The 15,496-nt window shown below is 42.6% G+C and overlaps 1 protein-coding gene across 1 annotated transcript in view; it reads right to left on the minus strand.

Moving 5' to 3' along the window:
• Positions 1 to 566: 566 nt before the first annotated feature.
• OXSR1 (oxidative stress responsive kinase 1) overlaps positions 567 to 15,496 on the minus strand; it is a 212,427-nt gene continuing 197,497 nt past the window's right edge. The window contains exons 15-18 of the mRNA XM_082257323.1: positions 12,311 to 12,363; positions 12,084 to 12,152; positions 5,114 to 5,178; positions 567 to 1,164 (exon numbers count right to left, since the gene is read on the minus strand). Of these exons, the coding sequence (XP_082113449.1) occupies positions 1,090 to 1,164; positions 5,114 to 5,178; positions 12,084 to 12,152; positions 12,311 to 12,363 (262 nt within the window). The 3' untranslated portion in view covers positions 567 to 1,089. The remainder of the gene's footprint in view (positions 1,165 to 5,113; positions 5,179 to 12,083; positions 12,153 to 12,310; positions 12,364 to 15,496) is intronic.

Raw genomic sequence — 15,496 nt, forward strand, 5'->3', positions numbered from 1 at the left:
TAAAAGTTGAAAATTGGCCTAGGCAGAAAGAGGGTAAAAGTGCCCAGTAGGCAAGATTGGTTAAAAAAAAGAATACTATTGCAGCCACCACATCTAAAAATTGGTGAGATGTAATTTAATACATTTTTGTTTTTAGGTTTAATACTACTTTAAATTGGGAAGGGGAAAAGCAGTACTAGGAGCCAATCAGGCTCTGCTTTGTACACATGCCCACAGGGAACAAGCTAATGAGAAGATAGAGCAGAGCGAGCAAAACTGCAGACATATCAAAGTGGTAATACTGCATAGTCACTGTCCAATCAGTAGGCTGCAGGGGACAATGATGTATTCCCTACATCTAATAGAGGAAGTGGTGTCACCATTCTAGCTTTGCTGTCTGTGATAGGTATAAATGAATCACAAAAGTGTCAGAATTAAAAATCCCTTGGTGGGTTCAGATATGTATATTAGGCAGTTCGCCTGGAGTCCAAAATGCTAAATACAAATGTGAACAGTTTTATCCACCAGCTGGTATCCATGGCCAGCCAGCTTCAAGTTAGGCATAAACAAATCCAAACAGGAGGCGGTTTCAAATTATTAATTATGTTTTTATTTAGACTATTTTTCTGTTCACTTTAAATTAAAGCCAATAAAAATCAGATCCCAAAATTCATTTCTCTGCCTTTTGTGTTTAAGAGTGGTAGAAACCCATAGCTCCATCCTCAGTAGTATATAAGGCAACAGTAACAAACAGGTACAAGTAGATCTGGCTAAACCTTTACAGTGACAGAGGGGCAGCCGGCACAAACTGCTGACGGCCCCATCAGCACTAAGAAAGGCAACCAGCGTGTTTCACATGAAAAGAAAAAAAAATCCAAATGAATGATGTGTGGAAACACTTTTGTTCGCTGTCGGTTACAAAGCTCTGACCTCTCAGTGTGTGTGTTACACTAAGTTAGACACATCTGTTAAGAGAGAAATTAATAGGTGTTGCTCCAAAACAAGCCAGAGTTTTGATTCTTTGGCAGTAGTGGTTCTTCAGGCCAAGAGAAGCGTAGAAAGATGAAGGTGTAGATGTTTCCTTAAGAAGCAGCTTGTAAAAACTGCAGCTTAGCTGATGCTGAGCTGTGCAAATCCTATGAGTTTTCCATCGTCTGGAATGTCAGAAGGATCCACCCCAGAGGCCTGCAGAGAGAACGGTGCACATACAGATCAGTTATTAATACAGAAATGTTACATGCTGTGAGACAGCTGTATTATGTTAAAAATGACCCACAAGTACATAAATATACTATTCTGCAGTTAGCCTACTTCTTTATAGCAAGACATCAGTTTGATGTAAATTCTATTGTACCTCCTTCATTTAAAGCAAAAGCACAGGGAGTAGTTTATTCGTCCTTTAGTCCACATTTTCAGCATCAGTGAGATGCCAGAATGGAAGATTATCAAAATCAGGGTGATAGACACTCACTCCACTGGCATCAGGAGGTCACATAACAGTTGACTGCACTGGCACAGAAACGGACTACCCAGTTAAACTTGGTAAGCCTTCGTGACCACTATTCACCATCAATAAATTCTCCAAACAATTATGTTGATAGCTAGCTTGTAGGACTCTACCCACTCTTACTTTACAATTGACTATCACTTTTTAGGAAATATCCTTGTGATTATATACAATGCCTTGAAAAAGTATTCATACCCCTTGAAGTTTTCCACATTTTGTAATGTTACAACCAAAAACGTAAATGTATTTTATTGGGATTTTATGTGATAGACCAACACAAAGTTCCACTTCACAATTATGTGCAAGAAAAATGATAAATGATTTTCAATTTTTTTTTTTTTACAAATAAATATGTGAAAAGTGTGGCGTGCATTTGTATTCAGCTCCCCTGAGTCAATACTTTGTAGTACCACCTTTCGCTGCAATCACAGCTGCAAGTCTTTTTGAGTATGTCTCTACCAGTTTTGCACATCTAGAGCGACATTTTTGGCCCTTTGCAAAATAGCTCAGTTTGGATGTAGAGCGTCTGTAAACAGCAATTTTTAAGTCTTGCCACAGATTCTCAATTGGATTTAGGTCTGGACGTTGACTGGGCCATTCTAACACATAAATTTGCTGGATCTAAACATTCCATTGCAGCTCTGGCTGTATTTTTAGAGTCGTTGTCCTGCGGGAACCTCCATCCCAGTCTTACGTTTTTTGCAGACTCGAACCGGTTTTCATCTAAGATTGCCCTGTATTTGGCTCCATGCATCTTCCCATTAACTCTGACCAGCTTCACTGCCCCTACAACACAATGCTGCCGCCACCACCATGTTTCACAGTGGGGATGGTGTGTTTAGGGTGGTGTGCAGTGTCTGTTTTCCGCCAAACATAGCATTTTTCTTTTAGGCCAAATAGTTCAATTTTGGTCTCATCTGACCAGAGCACCTTCTTCCACATGTATGATATTTTTTATAACCTAACCCTGCATTCAAATTTGGCAGAACTTTATCCCTGACCTATCTAGTGTGTTCCTTGGCCATCATGATGCTGTTTTTTCACTGAGGTTGTCTAACAAACCTCTGAGGGCTTCACAGAACAGCTGTATTTATACAGAGATTAAATTACACAAAGGTGAACTCTATTTACTAATTAGATGACTTTTGAAGGCAATTGGTTTCACTAGATTTTATAGTTAGGGGTATCAGAGTAAAGGGGGCTGAATACAAATGCACGTCACACATTTCAAATATTTGTAAAAAAAAAAAAAAAAAAAATTTGAAAACCATTTATCATTTTCCTTCCACTTCACAATTATGTGCCACGTTGTGTTGGTCTATCACAAAAAAATCCCAATTAAATACATTGATGTTTTTGGTTGTAACATGACAAAATGTGGAAAATTTTAAGGGGAATGAGTACTTTTTCAAGGCACTGTACATCTTATGTCCACTCTGTTGTGATATACCCTGCTTGAAGTGGCCATACATTTGGCATGAAATGGGCTGCTGGTGTTGGAAACTACTTTTTATCTTGACCGGACAGCTTATCCAGCTATAGACAACATATCACCATTTGATCACCTCTGCTTTTTGTCAGAAAAACCTTCTACCTGCTATTAATTCTCTCCTACCAGCTGACCGAAGAGCCAAGCTCAAAAGGTCTTTGTGGAGACAGATCTATTTTCCACAAACACCTTCTCAGGTTCTAGATACTCCAGGGGTTCTGGTCACATTTACAGATATAATTACCACCAACATATTTTTTTTGCATGTCTTGCAAGTCAAAAAAGTCTTTAAATTACTACACCATACAAGTTTTTTTTCTCTCTCTTTTTGAGAGCCCATAGAACATGTTAGAGTTGTGCTCTCCTAAGAAGAGATGGTGCAGCTAGGCATACGTGTGTAAGATTTCCAGTAAATGAGCTGCGGAAAGCTTCTAATACATCAGTGATTTATTGCTGTGTGTGGGGTAAAAAGGGTCACGCAGTGGAATATTAAGGAGGTGCATATGTTTACTTACTGGTAAGGCTATTTTTCAAGAGCTAAGTTTGCGGTTTCTCTTTAAAGCTGATCACCAGCTTTTAGTGAAGCCAAAATCGTTTGTTTGGACCTAGATGGTCGAAGCAAAGTATTTACTTCACTGATGCAGAGTCTGTGTGCACTGTATAAGCTGTATGTAGCCTCAGCTACGCACTGTATAAGCTGTATGTAGCCTCAGCTACATACAGTATACAACATTGTGTACCAGCAGAAGGATGGGGACTTTGCAGGGAATTTTGAACTCTATGAATGAATACAAAGCTTCCTCTGACTGGCTGAGTCAGAGTTCATGACATCATCAATAAAGTGAATACTGTGCAAAATACTCGATAAAGTGCTAAATGTGGTCCGTGTGTGCATGAATATATGTAAAAGGATATATATATAATCAAAGTGCTGGTGCGTGGCGTTGATCTTAAAACAACATATAAAGGTGAATACCGAATATCTTCCAAATAAACTATATCAATATGTCATGTAAAACTTGAACCTAGTAATTAATACATACACAAATAAATAATATAGGTGCTCAAATAAAGTGCTGTAATTATTTAATTATTTATTTGTGTATGTATTAATTACTAGGTTCAAGTTTTACATGACATATTGATATAGTTTATTTGGAAGATATTCGGTATTCACCTTTATATGTTGTTTTAAGATCAACGCCACGCACCAGCACTTTGATTATATATATATCCTTTTACATATATTCATGCACACACGGACCACATTTAGCACTTTATCGAGTATTTTGCACAATATTCACTTTATTAGAGATTTAATAAGAACTAACCCCTGAAGCGCACCACTACCCCCATATCAATACATTTAAACTGTTCAGTATCAGTACCAGTGGAGCTGCAGCAGGGAGTCTCTAATCACCTCAGACAGCGCAGGGATCACAAACACTCTTTTCTCATGACATCATCAGCCCCCCTCTTCAACTCAGCCAGTCACAGGAATCTTTATCTATTCAGGGAATACAAAGCTCCCTGTGAATGGCTGGGCATCACACAGTCCAACTTGATTTTTCTCTGTGAATAGGATGGAAATCTCTTAAAGCTGAGTTCAAGCCATTTTATATTTATTAAAAGTCAGCAGCTACAAAAAGTGTAGCTGCTGACTTTTAATAAACACACTCACCTGTCCCATGATCCAGCCGGCGAGAGCCTCGGTTCTCTCGCCCCCCCATAGGGCCGGCATCACAAGTGTGGGCACCCGGCTGTTAACAGCTTGTGGCTTCACAGCCAGGTGCACACTGGCAGCATGAGTGGAAGTGGGAGCCTAGGTGTCAAAACTAGGTACCCGCTCCCCACCAAAAAAAATGACATGCCAAATGTGGCATGTCAAGGGGTCAGGAGCACTTTTGGGTGGACTTCCACTTTAAGCTGGCTATACATTATACTATTTTCTTGTTCAATTTCTGAAAGTTTTACAAGAAAATTGCATAATCTATGGCCAGCCCTAGTAAAATAAATAGTTATTTGCACCAGCTTGGTTCAAACAAACTGTTTAAACTTCACTAATAGCTGGCGATCAGCTTTAAGTCAAAAATGATATACAGTCAGCTTTAAGTAACGAACCATTTTCAATTACTTACCAACTTGAAGGTGACTGCTCTGTTGGCCTGTGGCTCTTCCACAATCTTCTGTAAATTGGCTGCAACTGGTTGAAAGACAGAAAATATCTTGTTAGGAGGAAGTAGACCTACTAACTTATTCTCCCTTAGACAGAGGGACCAGTCAGTCCAATTTAAAAGTTAATCTGTAACACAGGCAAAAGCTTGCCACGTTTTTAGGATTCTTTTTTTTTTCTAGTTTAAACCTCTAAGTCAGGTACATTTACCAAATAAAGTGCCTTTAAAGACGAAGACCTAGTAGCAAGTTGTCGCACTCCTTAGCAGCATAAAATACGATTTTTGACTTACCGATAAATCAATTTCTCTGATGTTCATTGACTGACACAGCTCCTGATATTCATAATAACTGGGTTATACTGCCCCTTCAGAGTTAGGACAGTAGGCAGAAAAAAATTCCAGCAACACCCATGGGCAGTCCCAGGGGATAAATCTCTCTCTCTGCTATAGCCACTCAGTTTTGTTACAGGCAGTGTCAGAATTACAACTCCACAGAGGGGTGAGTGATGTGTCCATCAATGAACATCGGAGCAATGGATTTTACGGTAAGTCAAAAATCCCATTTTCTCTTTCGTTCTTTGATGGACACAGCTCCTGATATTCATAACCATTGGGACGTCCCAAAGCAGTGTTAAACATGAGGGGTGGGAACAGCAAAAAAAAAAAAAACCCAAGGCTAAACATTAGCCAACCAGGCAACAGAAGCTAAACCAAACAACTGGAGCCCCCCTGAAAAAAAACAATACAACCTCAAAGAGGATCCGGTCCTCTTAAACAGCAGTCTGCAGAACCTTGCGGCCAAAAGAAGCCTCCGCAGATGTCAACACATCCACTTTATAAAACTTTGTAAAAGTGTGTGAACCGACGACCAGGTGGCCGCCTTGCAAACCTGTGTCACTGACGCCTGATGATAAAAAAACCCAGGAGGCACTGAGTAGAGTGCGCCTTGACAGGGAAAGGAGGAACCTGACCCCTGATGGAATAGGCCTGAACCACCGTCTGTCTGATCCATGTGGAAATGGTCGCAGAGGAAGCTGACAACCCTTTTTGACGTCCATCTGTGAGCACAAATAGAGAGTCTGACTTCCTGAAAGACTTTGTAGTTGCCAGGTACACCCTTATTGCCCGGACCACATCCAGGGCATGCAAGACAATTTCCTTCGGATGTTTAGGCCTGGGACACAGGGAAAGCAACACAATGTCTTCATTCAAATGAAAATCAGAGACAACCTTTGGAAGGAACGACGGACAGGGGCAAAGAACCACCTTATCCCTGTGAATCACCAGATAAGGTTAATGAAAGGATAACGCCGCCAGTTCTGACACCCTGTGCACAGAGTTGATAGCAACTAAAAAGACCACCTTCTGTGACAGCGTAAGCAGGGGATCTCCCGAATATTTTCGAAAGGGAGGCTTCTGTAGAGCTAAAAGCACCATGCAGTGTGTGACCAAAGGTCGTTGGAAGAAGACTGCCGAAGCCGATACCTGATCCTTGATGGTACTTGAGGCCAATTTCTGTTCAACCCCCTGTTGAAGGAAGGTGAAGATCCGAGCCACCGAGAAGGAGCGAGAATGAATCCCAAGAGATTCCCCATGCAATTTACATCTTCCAAGTACGATAGTAGATCTTCCTAGAAGTAGATTTCCTAGCTTTCAACAGTGTAGGAATCACCGACTCAGATGAACGCCAGGTGCTTAAGGGTAGGGGTTTAACAGCCGGCTGCTGTCAAAGCCAGTGACTAGAATGCAGGATGGAAGATCGGTCCTTGGGACAGCAGATCCTCCCTGACAGGAAGCTGCCAAGGAACGTAGGCCACCAGCCGCACAGCCAATTGGCGTACCAAGCCTGGCGAGGCCACTCCAGAGCCATTAAGATGACCGGAATCCCTTCTGCCTCGATCCTGCATAGAAGTCTGGGCAGAAGCTTGAGAGGAGGGAAGGGGTAAATCAGACGATACGGACCCCACTGGGCCACCAGCGCATCTGTGGCGTCCACCAGAGGATCCCTTGACTGAGCCACAAACCTCTGCACCTTTCTGTTGAGCCAAGACGCCAACAGATCCACCTCGAGGACGCCCCACCAGAGACACAACTGATAAACACCTCCGTATGAAGGGACCACACCCCGTGGTCCGAACTTAGAATGCCGGCTACCTCCAGAGCCGCCAGGACACTGCTTGTGATTGACATAAGCCACGGCCGTGGCATTGTCAGATTGAATGAGCACTGGAAAACCCTGAAGACGATCCATCCAATGATCCAGGCACAGTCTGATCGCTCTGAGTTCTAAGACATTGATCGGGAGTCTGGACTCTTCCAGCGTCCAGATCCCTTGAGCGGAATGCTTGCCGAGGACGCCTCCCCAGCCTGACAGGCTGGCATCCATGGTGACCACTGTCCAATGCAAGGGGAGGAAGGATTTTCCCAGCCGAAGAGCCGGAGAACGAAGCCACCATATCAGGGACTCAGCCAGGTCTGATTTCCAGAGACTGCAGAGTCTTGTCCCATTTGGTCAGAGCTTTCCTTTTGCAGGGATCTCATATAGAACTCGGTCCAGACAGCCCAGCTTTGTGGATGGAACCAGAGCAGACCTCTGAAAATTCAGAATCCAGCCGAACGCACGCAGAATTCACATTGTGATCTCCAGCTTCTCCACCAGAGCTTGTGATGGCCAGGTTCTCCACCAGAGCAGAAGGAGACTCTGCTCGCAGAAGGAGATCATCCAAGTAGCCCAGTACTGCAATCCCCCAGTGGCATAGCAAAGCTAGCACGGGGGAAACACTTGTGAAGACCCGAATGGTGTGCCTGCTGTAACAAGGGGAACCCGGAAGTCCGACTGTCCCAAAGAGGGGCCCACATCCCGAAACCATCCAGGGGGAGAGGGGGGACAGCTATTCAACATAGCAGGAACCGGGTGGACACTGCTTCAGACGGAACCACTCTCTATCGAAATGGGGGGCTGTCGGCCAGAAGGAACACTGCGACTCGGGCCGAGACCCGGTCAACCCTAATCCAGTGGGGCTATGTCGCAGTTGACCTAGCGCGAAGCTGAGGTCTGTGCGCGCTCACTGGCCAGACTGGGGTGACCACTAGATCTAGATTACCCATCCCGTCACCCAGTCCGGGAGTTAATTGTAGATCTCACAGAAGAAATCTAGGAGAAAAAAATTTGTATCTAAAAAGAAAACTTTTTGCCAGGTCCAGAGATCCCAGCAAGGAACTAGGTCCTTAGCCCTGACTCAGCAGAAAAAAACTGAGTGTCTATAGCAGAGAAAGGAAGTATACCCCCTGGGACTGCCCTTGGGTGTAGCCAGAATTATTTTCTGCCTAGTGTCCTACTCCTGCAGGGGGCAGTATAACCCAATGATTATGAATATCAAGAGCGGTGTCTGTCAATGAACGAAAGAGAAAGTATATTTTCACTGTTCGGTCAGTGGAAGCATAAGAAAGCCCTCTGAAAGCTACAGGTCACTGGAGCTGTACCTTACATAAAGCTATGGAAAATTCTCTCACTAAAGGCAGCCCACCTGTAGTAAAACTTACCTTCTCTCGTGATCCAGCTATCTTTCCGCTGACATGGCCTCAAGTGACTCCTCTTGTTACTGCACATGCCGGCTTCAGCTCCATTCCTTCCTACAGGCTGGCTGTACTCTTGGTGGCCTCTAGTGGACTGTTGGATCACCAACAGGAATAAATTGGTCCTCGACATGTATGTAGAGTATGAGTAGTAGTCATCCGGGAAGAAAAGATCTGGGATTGGGAGGGGGGGGGGGGGACGCAAGGTTTATCATCCCAGGTAGGCCGCACACTCAAGGTGGTGGAGGTTTATTTAAAAAAAAAATACCACTAAAAAGGTAAAGCTATCCTTAGGGCCTGTTCACACTACCCCATGGCCCAAAGTGCTGCTGCCTACACAGCGTTTTCGAGCTGCAGAGCCATGTGGCAGGGGGTGGTACAAAGTGCATTTTATCGCATAAGACAGGTCCCCCCTTTTTTTTTTTTTTGACTGATCTTTATATGAAGTGTAAAAAAAAAAAAAAAAAAAAAGGACTTCATACCTGTCACCACACAGCAGCACAGTAAACTCTGCTTGCTGTGCAGTTACACACAAGACCATCCAGAGCAGTGCAATAAACAAGCATGTTGCATGATATTGCATAGCTCTGTAGCGCAGTGAAACACTGTGTTCTGGTGTGAATAGGACACAGAAAACTATGGTTTTCTGTGTGTTATTGCAGTTACCTGCGTTGTTCCATGCAGAAAAACAGGTAACTTCAATCGGCCTAATCTCTAATCTGTGCAATATCTGCAGCTATTAAAAATCCATATAAAGGTCCCTTTCATCCAAAGGATTTGCTGTGATGTATTATAAAGTGCCGGATTTAATTACAACAGAGTAACACATTGTTATAGCACGATGGCGAGGTATGGAGTGAAATTACGGTGAGGAAATCTCACTATGAGCAAGATTCAAGTCACTGGTGCCTGCCAAAAATATAAACCATTTTGACCAGAGAATATCTTAAAATGTGAACTGTCAAGGAATGGCAATTCCAGGCTTTAGGCATCTTATAAAGGAATATCAAATGTCTCTCTGATAGATCCCAGTATTAAAGCCCGGACAAGGAGGTATTTGCTCCCTACTCACCTATCCAGAATGTATCCTATGGCATCAGCGTGTGTTTCAGAGGACTATATTTGGTGGCAATGCCTACATTACACAACTATTGAAACAGAAATTTATGTATGCTGAACAAATTGACGGGTGTTCCAAATGCCCAACAGGCTCATATTGCATTACTCAATGATCTCCCACCAGGGTTGCCACAACCTGTGCGGCGCTTGGTTTACTTTGTCCTTCTGGCAGCTAAAACCACTATTGTGGGTGCGTGGAGGTCAACTACTGTTTCCGTTTGAAACATAAGGTATCTTGGAACAAGAGCTAGTATTATCAATGATAAACAAGGGGTGTTTGACCAAATATAGGAACCTTGGGCAACTTATATGAAAGTGCCCCTGCCTTCTTCTCAATTGTGAATGAATGCTGCCTTGATCATACATTACCAAAAGTATTGGACGCCTGCCTTGCACATGAACTTTAATGGCATCCCAGTCTTAGTCCATGGGGTTCAATATTGAGTTGGTCCACCCTTTGCAGCTATAACAGCTTCAACTCTTCTGGGAAGGCTGTCCACAAGGTTTGGGAGCGTGTCTATGGGAATGTTTGACCATTCTTCCAGAAGTGCATTTGTAAGGTCAGGCACTGATGCGGATGAGAATGCGCCAATTCATCACAAAGGTGTTCTATCGGGTTGTGATCAGGACTCTGTGCAGGCCAGTCAAGTTTCTTCAACCCGAACCTGCTCATCTAGGTCTTCATGGACCTTGCTTTATGCACTGCTCCAAATCATTTGGTGGATGGTGGGATTAAAGTGTGGGGTTGTTTTTCAGGGGTTGGGCTTGGCCCCTTAGTGCCAGTGACGGGAACTCTTAGGGCATCAGCATACCAAGATATTTTGGACAATTTCATGCTCCCAACTTCGGGGGGGGAACAGTTTGAGGATGGCCCTTTCCTGTTCCAAATTACTGTGCACCAGTGCACAAAGCAAGGTCAACAAAGACATGGATGAGCAAGTTTTTCTTGAATCATTCTCTGGCTTTGTAAACCCGTTAAACACTTTAAATGCAAATGTGAACTGTCAGTGTTGCCCAGAGACACCAACCACAGTATTAATTTCAAAGATAAAACCAGGCTAATATAGCCAGCAAGTATAGCCTCAAGTTTTCTTCTTATTACTAAACCCTTAACATCCATATCGGGATAGTAACTTTGGGCAACAAAGACATCTCTCATCAAATGCATGCCTACAAGGGAGGCTCAGTGGTACATTCCACATTTCTATAGGGGCATGTAATATATTCCCTAGGGTAAAGTTTCTTCATGCCAGAGTTTTTTACTACTACATTACCGCTGAACATATATGAATGGTGCAGTGGTGGACTGTTATTTCCCCAGCGCCATTAAACTCTTCCCATCCACACGTCCCTTTAAACAGTTTGGAACACCCGGAGGACAGGAAGGTTCAGGTACTGTTCTGGCATTTTTATTAGAGAAGTTTGAACACAGGAAGTAAGTGAAACTGGTTATTTTCAAGATTATATATTTCTTATGTTTTTACCTTTTTATAGTTCAAAAGAAAAAACTGTGGTTATTAAATGGCACCGCCGGCAGCGCGCATTCGCCCCAGCGGCCTTCAGGCGAGCGGCATACATGTACGGCGATTTGCCTGTAGGAGCCAGCCTGCCGCAGTGTATCTGCCGCGGCCGGTTAAAATGTAACTAAAGGCAAAACTATTTTTTTTTAAGTTGTGAAGAGGGATTGGAATACCCTTCAGTTCTTATTGCTTTCTGTGCCCCCATTAGGGAGATTCACCCTATTTGTCCTGTTTACTGTTATCACTGAACGTGGAAGTAAAGCAGAATCCCTAATTTTGGGTTGACAACCGAACAGCAACAGAGGTGAAATCTACAGTGGGGATGCTAGTTCTGGTGACCCTGGTGAGGATTCTCTCACTTTGGAGAGATTTCTTCACACTTCTGGTTTTAGCTATGGGACAGGAAGTGAATGGGACACTGGTGGTTAAAAAAAAAAAAAAAAAAAAAAAAAAAGGGGGCAGGGATTATAACTCTGCCTTACTCTATCCTAAATGAAAAAAAAAAAAAGGGGGGGGCAGGGATTATAACTCTGCCTTACTATATCCTAAATGAAAAAAAAAAAGTCTTGCCTTTAACAGAAGTTCAAAAGTTTAAACTAAACTCTGCATTATGTATACAGTAAATAATGTTTTCATAAATTGTATACCAACATACCTTTACGTTTACTGAATAGAGATAATATATTCATTTGAAAAAGAAAAAATTTAAAGAAAAATACCTATTACTACGTCTCGTCCATCTACAAGACCAGCGGAGACCAATTCTTGGGACACACCATCGGCTGTATCTAGAAAACAGACAGTGATTGAGCTGGCAACTTATATCTGTGGTAACTTATATCTGTAATGTATACCACTACTTTTATAAAAACTAGAGAGATGGTATGTAAAAACTACAGTCATTTTTTTACATAAAGATTTAAAATGAAGACAAAATCCGTCTTACCTCTTCCAGGTGTAAACTCAAATCTAATATCATTGAGTTCTTTCTTTGTGTTTCTAGAAAAAAAAATGAAAATGTACATGAAGTTTTAGGACTGGTTCAATCTTGTGCAATTTGCTGCAGTTTATTGCATCCCTACACCACAGTTAAATATATACTACCAATTTCTAAGAATGAGTATGTACACAAATAAATACATTGTAACTTTTAACAAATCCAGTCTATGAAAATATTTTTACAAGAAATGGGAAAAGTTGAAAGGGCTTCTATGTGTGTTAAAGCGGTAGTATCCCGCTTTTTGACACTTTTACCTACAGGTAAGCCTATAATAAGGCTTACCTGTAGGTACAATTAATATCTCCTAAACCGGCACGGTTTAGGAGATATTTGCAGTGCATGCAGCCGCTTACGCGAGCGGCGCATGCGCTCTGAAGGTCCGGGGGGGACCTTCAGTTTAACTCGCCAGGAGCTTGCCGGAAAATCACTCCCGCGCGCATGCGCGGGAGTGACGTCGGCGCGGCTCCGGCCAATCACAGCGCCGAAGCCGCCGAACCCGGAAGAGACGACGAGGAATCATGGCAGCGCCCTTAGCGATGTCCGGGGGTCCGTGTCGGGGCTTCGTTCTAAGGTAAGTAATACATAATAAGCTAGTATGCGATGCATACTAGCTCATTATGCCTTTGACTTGCAGGTTTTTGTTTTTTTTTTTTTCAATTTTTGGGTTTACAACCGCTTTAAAGTTGAACTAAAGGCAAAACTTTTTTTTAAAATTTTGGATAGAGTAAGGGAGGGTTACATAACCCGTCATTTTTTTTTTTTCACCATTTGTGCCCCATTGCAGAAATGTCCTTTCACTTCCTGTCCCATAGCCTAACAGGAAGGGAGAGGAAATCCCTGCAAAGTAAGTAAATTCCTTAGGGACCCCCAGGTCACCAGAACTAGTGACCCTATTGGAAGATTTCCCTCAATTATTTTTCTGGCGACAACCCAAAATGTGGGGTTTTTACTTTCACTGTCAATAACAACAGTAAACAGGACAAATAGAGAGGGCGAATCCCCATAACGGAGGCACAGACAACAATAAAAACTGACGTGTTGTAATCCATCTCCACTCTGTCAAAAATTTAAAAAAAAAAAAAAAGTTTTGCCTTTAGTTATACTTTAACCACTTTACCACCGGAGAATTTTGCTGTCTTACGTCCAGGCCACTTTTTGCGATTCGGCACTGTGCGACTTTAACGGACAATTGCGCGGTCATGCAATGCCGTATCCAAACAAAATTTATGTCCTTTTTTTCCCACAAACAGAGCTTTCTTTTGGTGGTATTTGATCACCTGTGCGATTTTTACTTTTTGCGCTATAAACAAAAAAAGAGCGAAAATTTTGAAAAAATAACAATATTTTTCACATTTTTTTTATATGAAATTCCCCCCCAAAAAATGTAAAAATCTAAATTTTTTATCATTTTTGGCCAATTTGTTTTCTGCTACATATTTTTGGCAAAAAAAAAAAATCGCAATAATCGTATTTTGATTGGTTTGCGCAAAAGTTATTGCGTTTACTAAGGGAAAGATTTCTGTCATTTTTGGTGTTTTTTTTTTTTTTTTTAACGAGTAATGGCGGCGATCTGCAATTTTTTTTGCGGGACTGCGACATTGCGGTGGACAGATTGGACCCTTGACTGACATTTTTGGGGGTACCAGTGACATTACTACAGTAATCAGTGCTATAAATATGCACTGTTACTGTAAAAATGACACTGGCAGGGAAGGGGTTAATTTTATTGGAGCGGGAGGGGTTAATGTATGCCTGGTGCTTACTGACGTGGGGGGGGGGGGGGGGAGGTGACTTCGTGACACAGGGACAGATCGCGGGTTCAGCTACCCTGCAATCTGTCACTGCCTGTCACTTAGGAGATCCACCCGCTTTGTTTACACAATCGGGCGGATCTCCACACTCGATTCCCCGACGATCGGGGAAGAGCAGCGGCTATCGCCGCTGCTCCTCCCCTGGCCCGACTCCCGCTGTGACTGAACACAGCGGGAGCGCGCCGCCCACAAGGGGAGGAGTCCAGCGACGTAGGTCTACGTCGCTGGACGATAACGAGCCACATTGCTGCAGTAGCAGCAATGTGAGTGGACGTAAAGTGGTTAAAGTAAACTCTTTCTTGAGATAAACATGGAGGTGGCAATGGCTGCCTTTTATGCAGACAACTGGAAAGGCTTGCTAGAGGTAGGAAGGGCAAAGGCAAGTTCAGGTTTTATAGCAAGAATTTAGAACTTCAACCAGCTAGATCTGTAAATCAATCAACAGTGTGCAGTGACAAACTCTGCTTACAGTTGTGCTCAAAGGTTTACATACCTTCGCAGAATTTATGATTTCTTGGCCATTTTTCTGAGAATATGAATGATAACACAAAAACTTTTATTTCACTCATGGTTACTGTTTGGCTGAAGCCATTTTTTTTATCAATCAACTGTGTTTACTCTTTTTAAATCATGACGACAACGGAAACTACCCAAATGACCCTGATCAAAAGTTTACATACCCTGGTGAATTTGGCCTGATAACATGCACACAAGTTGACACAAAGGGGTTTGAATGGCTATTAAAGGTAACCATCCTCACCTCTGATCTGTTTGCTTGTAATTAGTGTGTGTATAAAAGGTCAATGAGTTTCTGGACTCCTGACAGACCCTTGCATCTTTCATCCAGTGCTGCACTGACGTTTCTGGATTCTGAGTCATGGGGAAAGCAAAAGAATTGTCAAACATTCTGCGGGAAAAGGTAGTTGAAGTGTATAAAACAGGAAAGGGATATAAAAAGATATCCCAGGAATTGAGAATGCCAATCAGCAGTGTTCAATCTCCAATCAAGAAGTGGAAAATGAGGAGTTCTGTTGAAACCAAACCACGGTCAGGTAGACCAACTAAACATTTTTAGCCACAACTGTCAAGAAATTGTTTAGGATGCAAAGAAAAATCCACAAATAACTTCAGGTGAAATATAGGACTCTCTGAAAACATGTGGTGTGGCTGTTTCAAGATGTACAATAAGGAGGCACTTGAAGAAAGTTGGGCTGCATGGTCGAATCACCAGAAGAACGCAATTACTACTCAAATGCCACAAAGTATCCTGCTTACAATATGCCAAACAGCACAGAGACAAGCCTCAAACCTTCTAGCACAA

The sequence above is a fragment of the Pelophylax lessonae genome, assembly GCF_965119305.1.
Source record: "Pelophylax lessonae genome assembly, chromosome: 5".
NCBI lineage: Eukaryota > Metazoa > Chordata > Amphibia > Anura > Ranidae > Pelophylax > Pelophylax lessonae.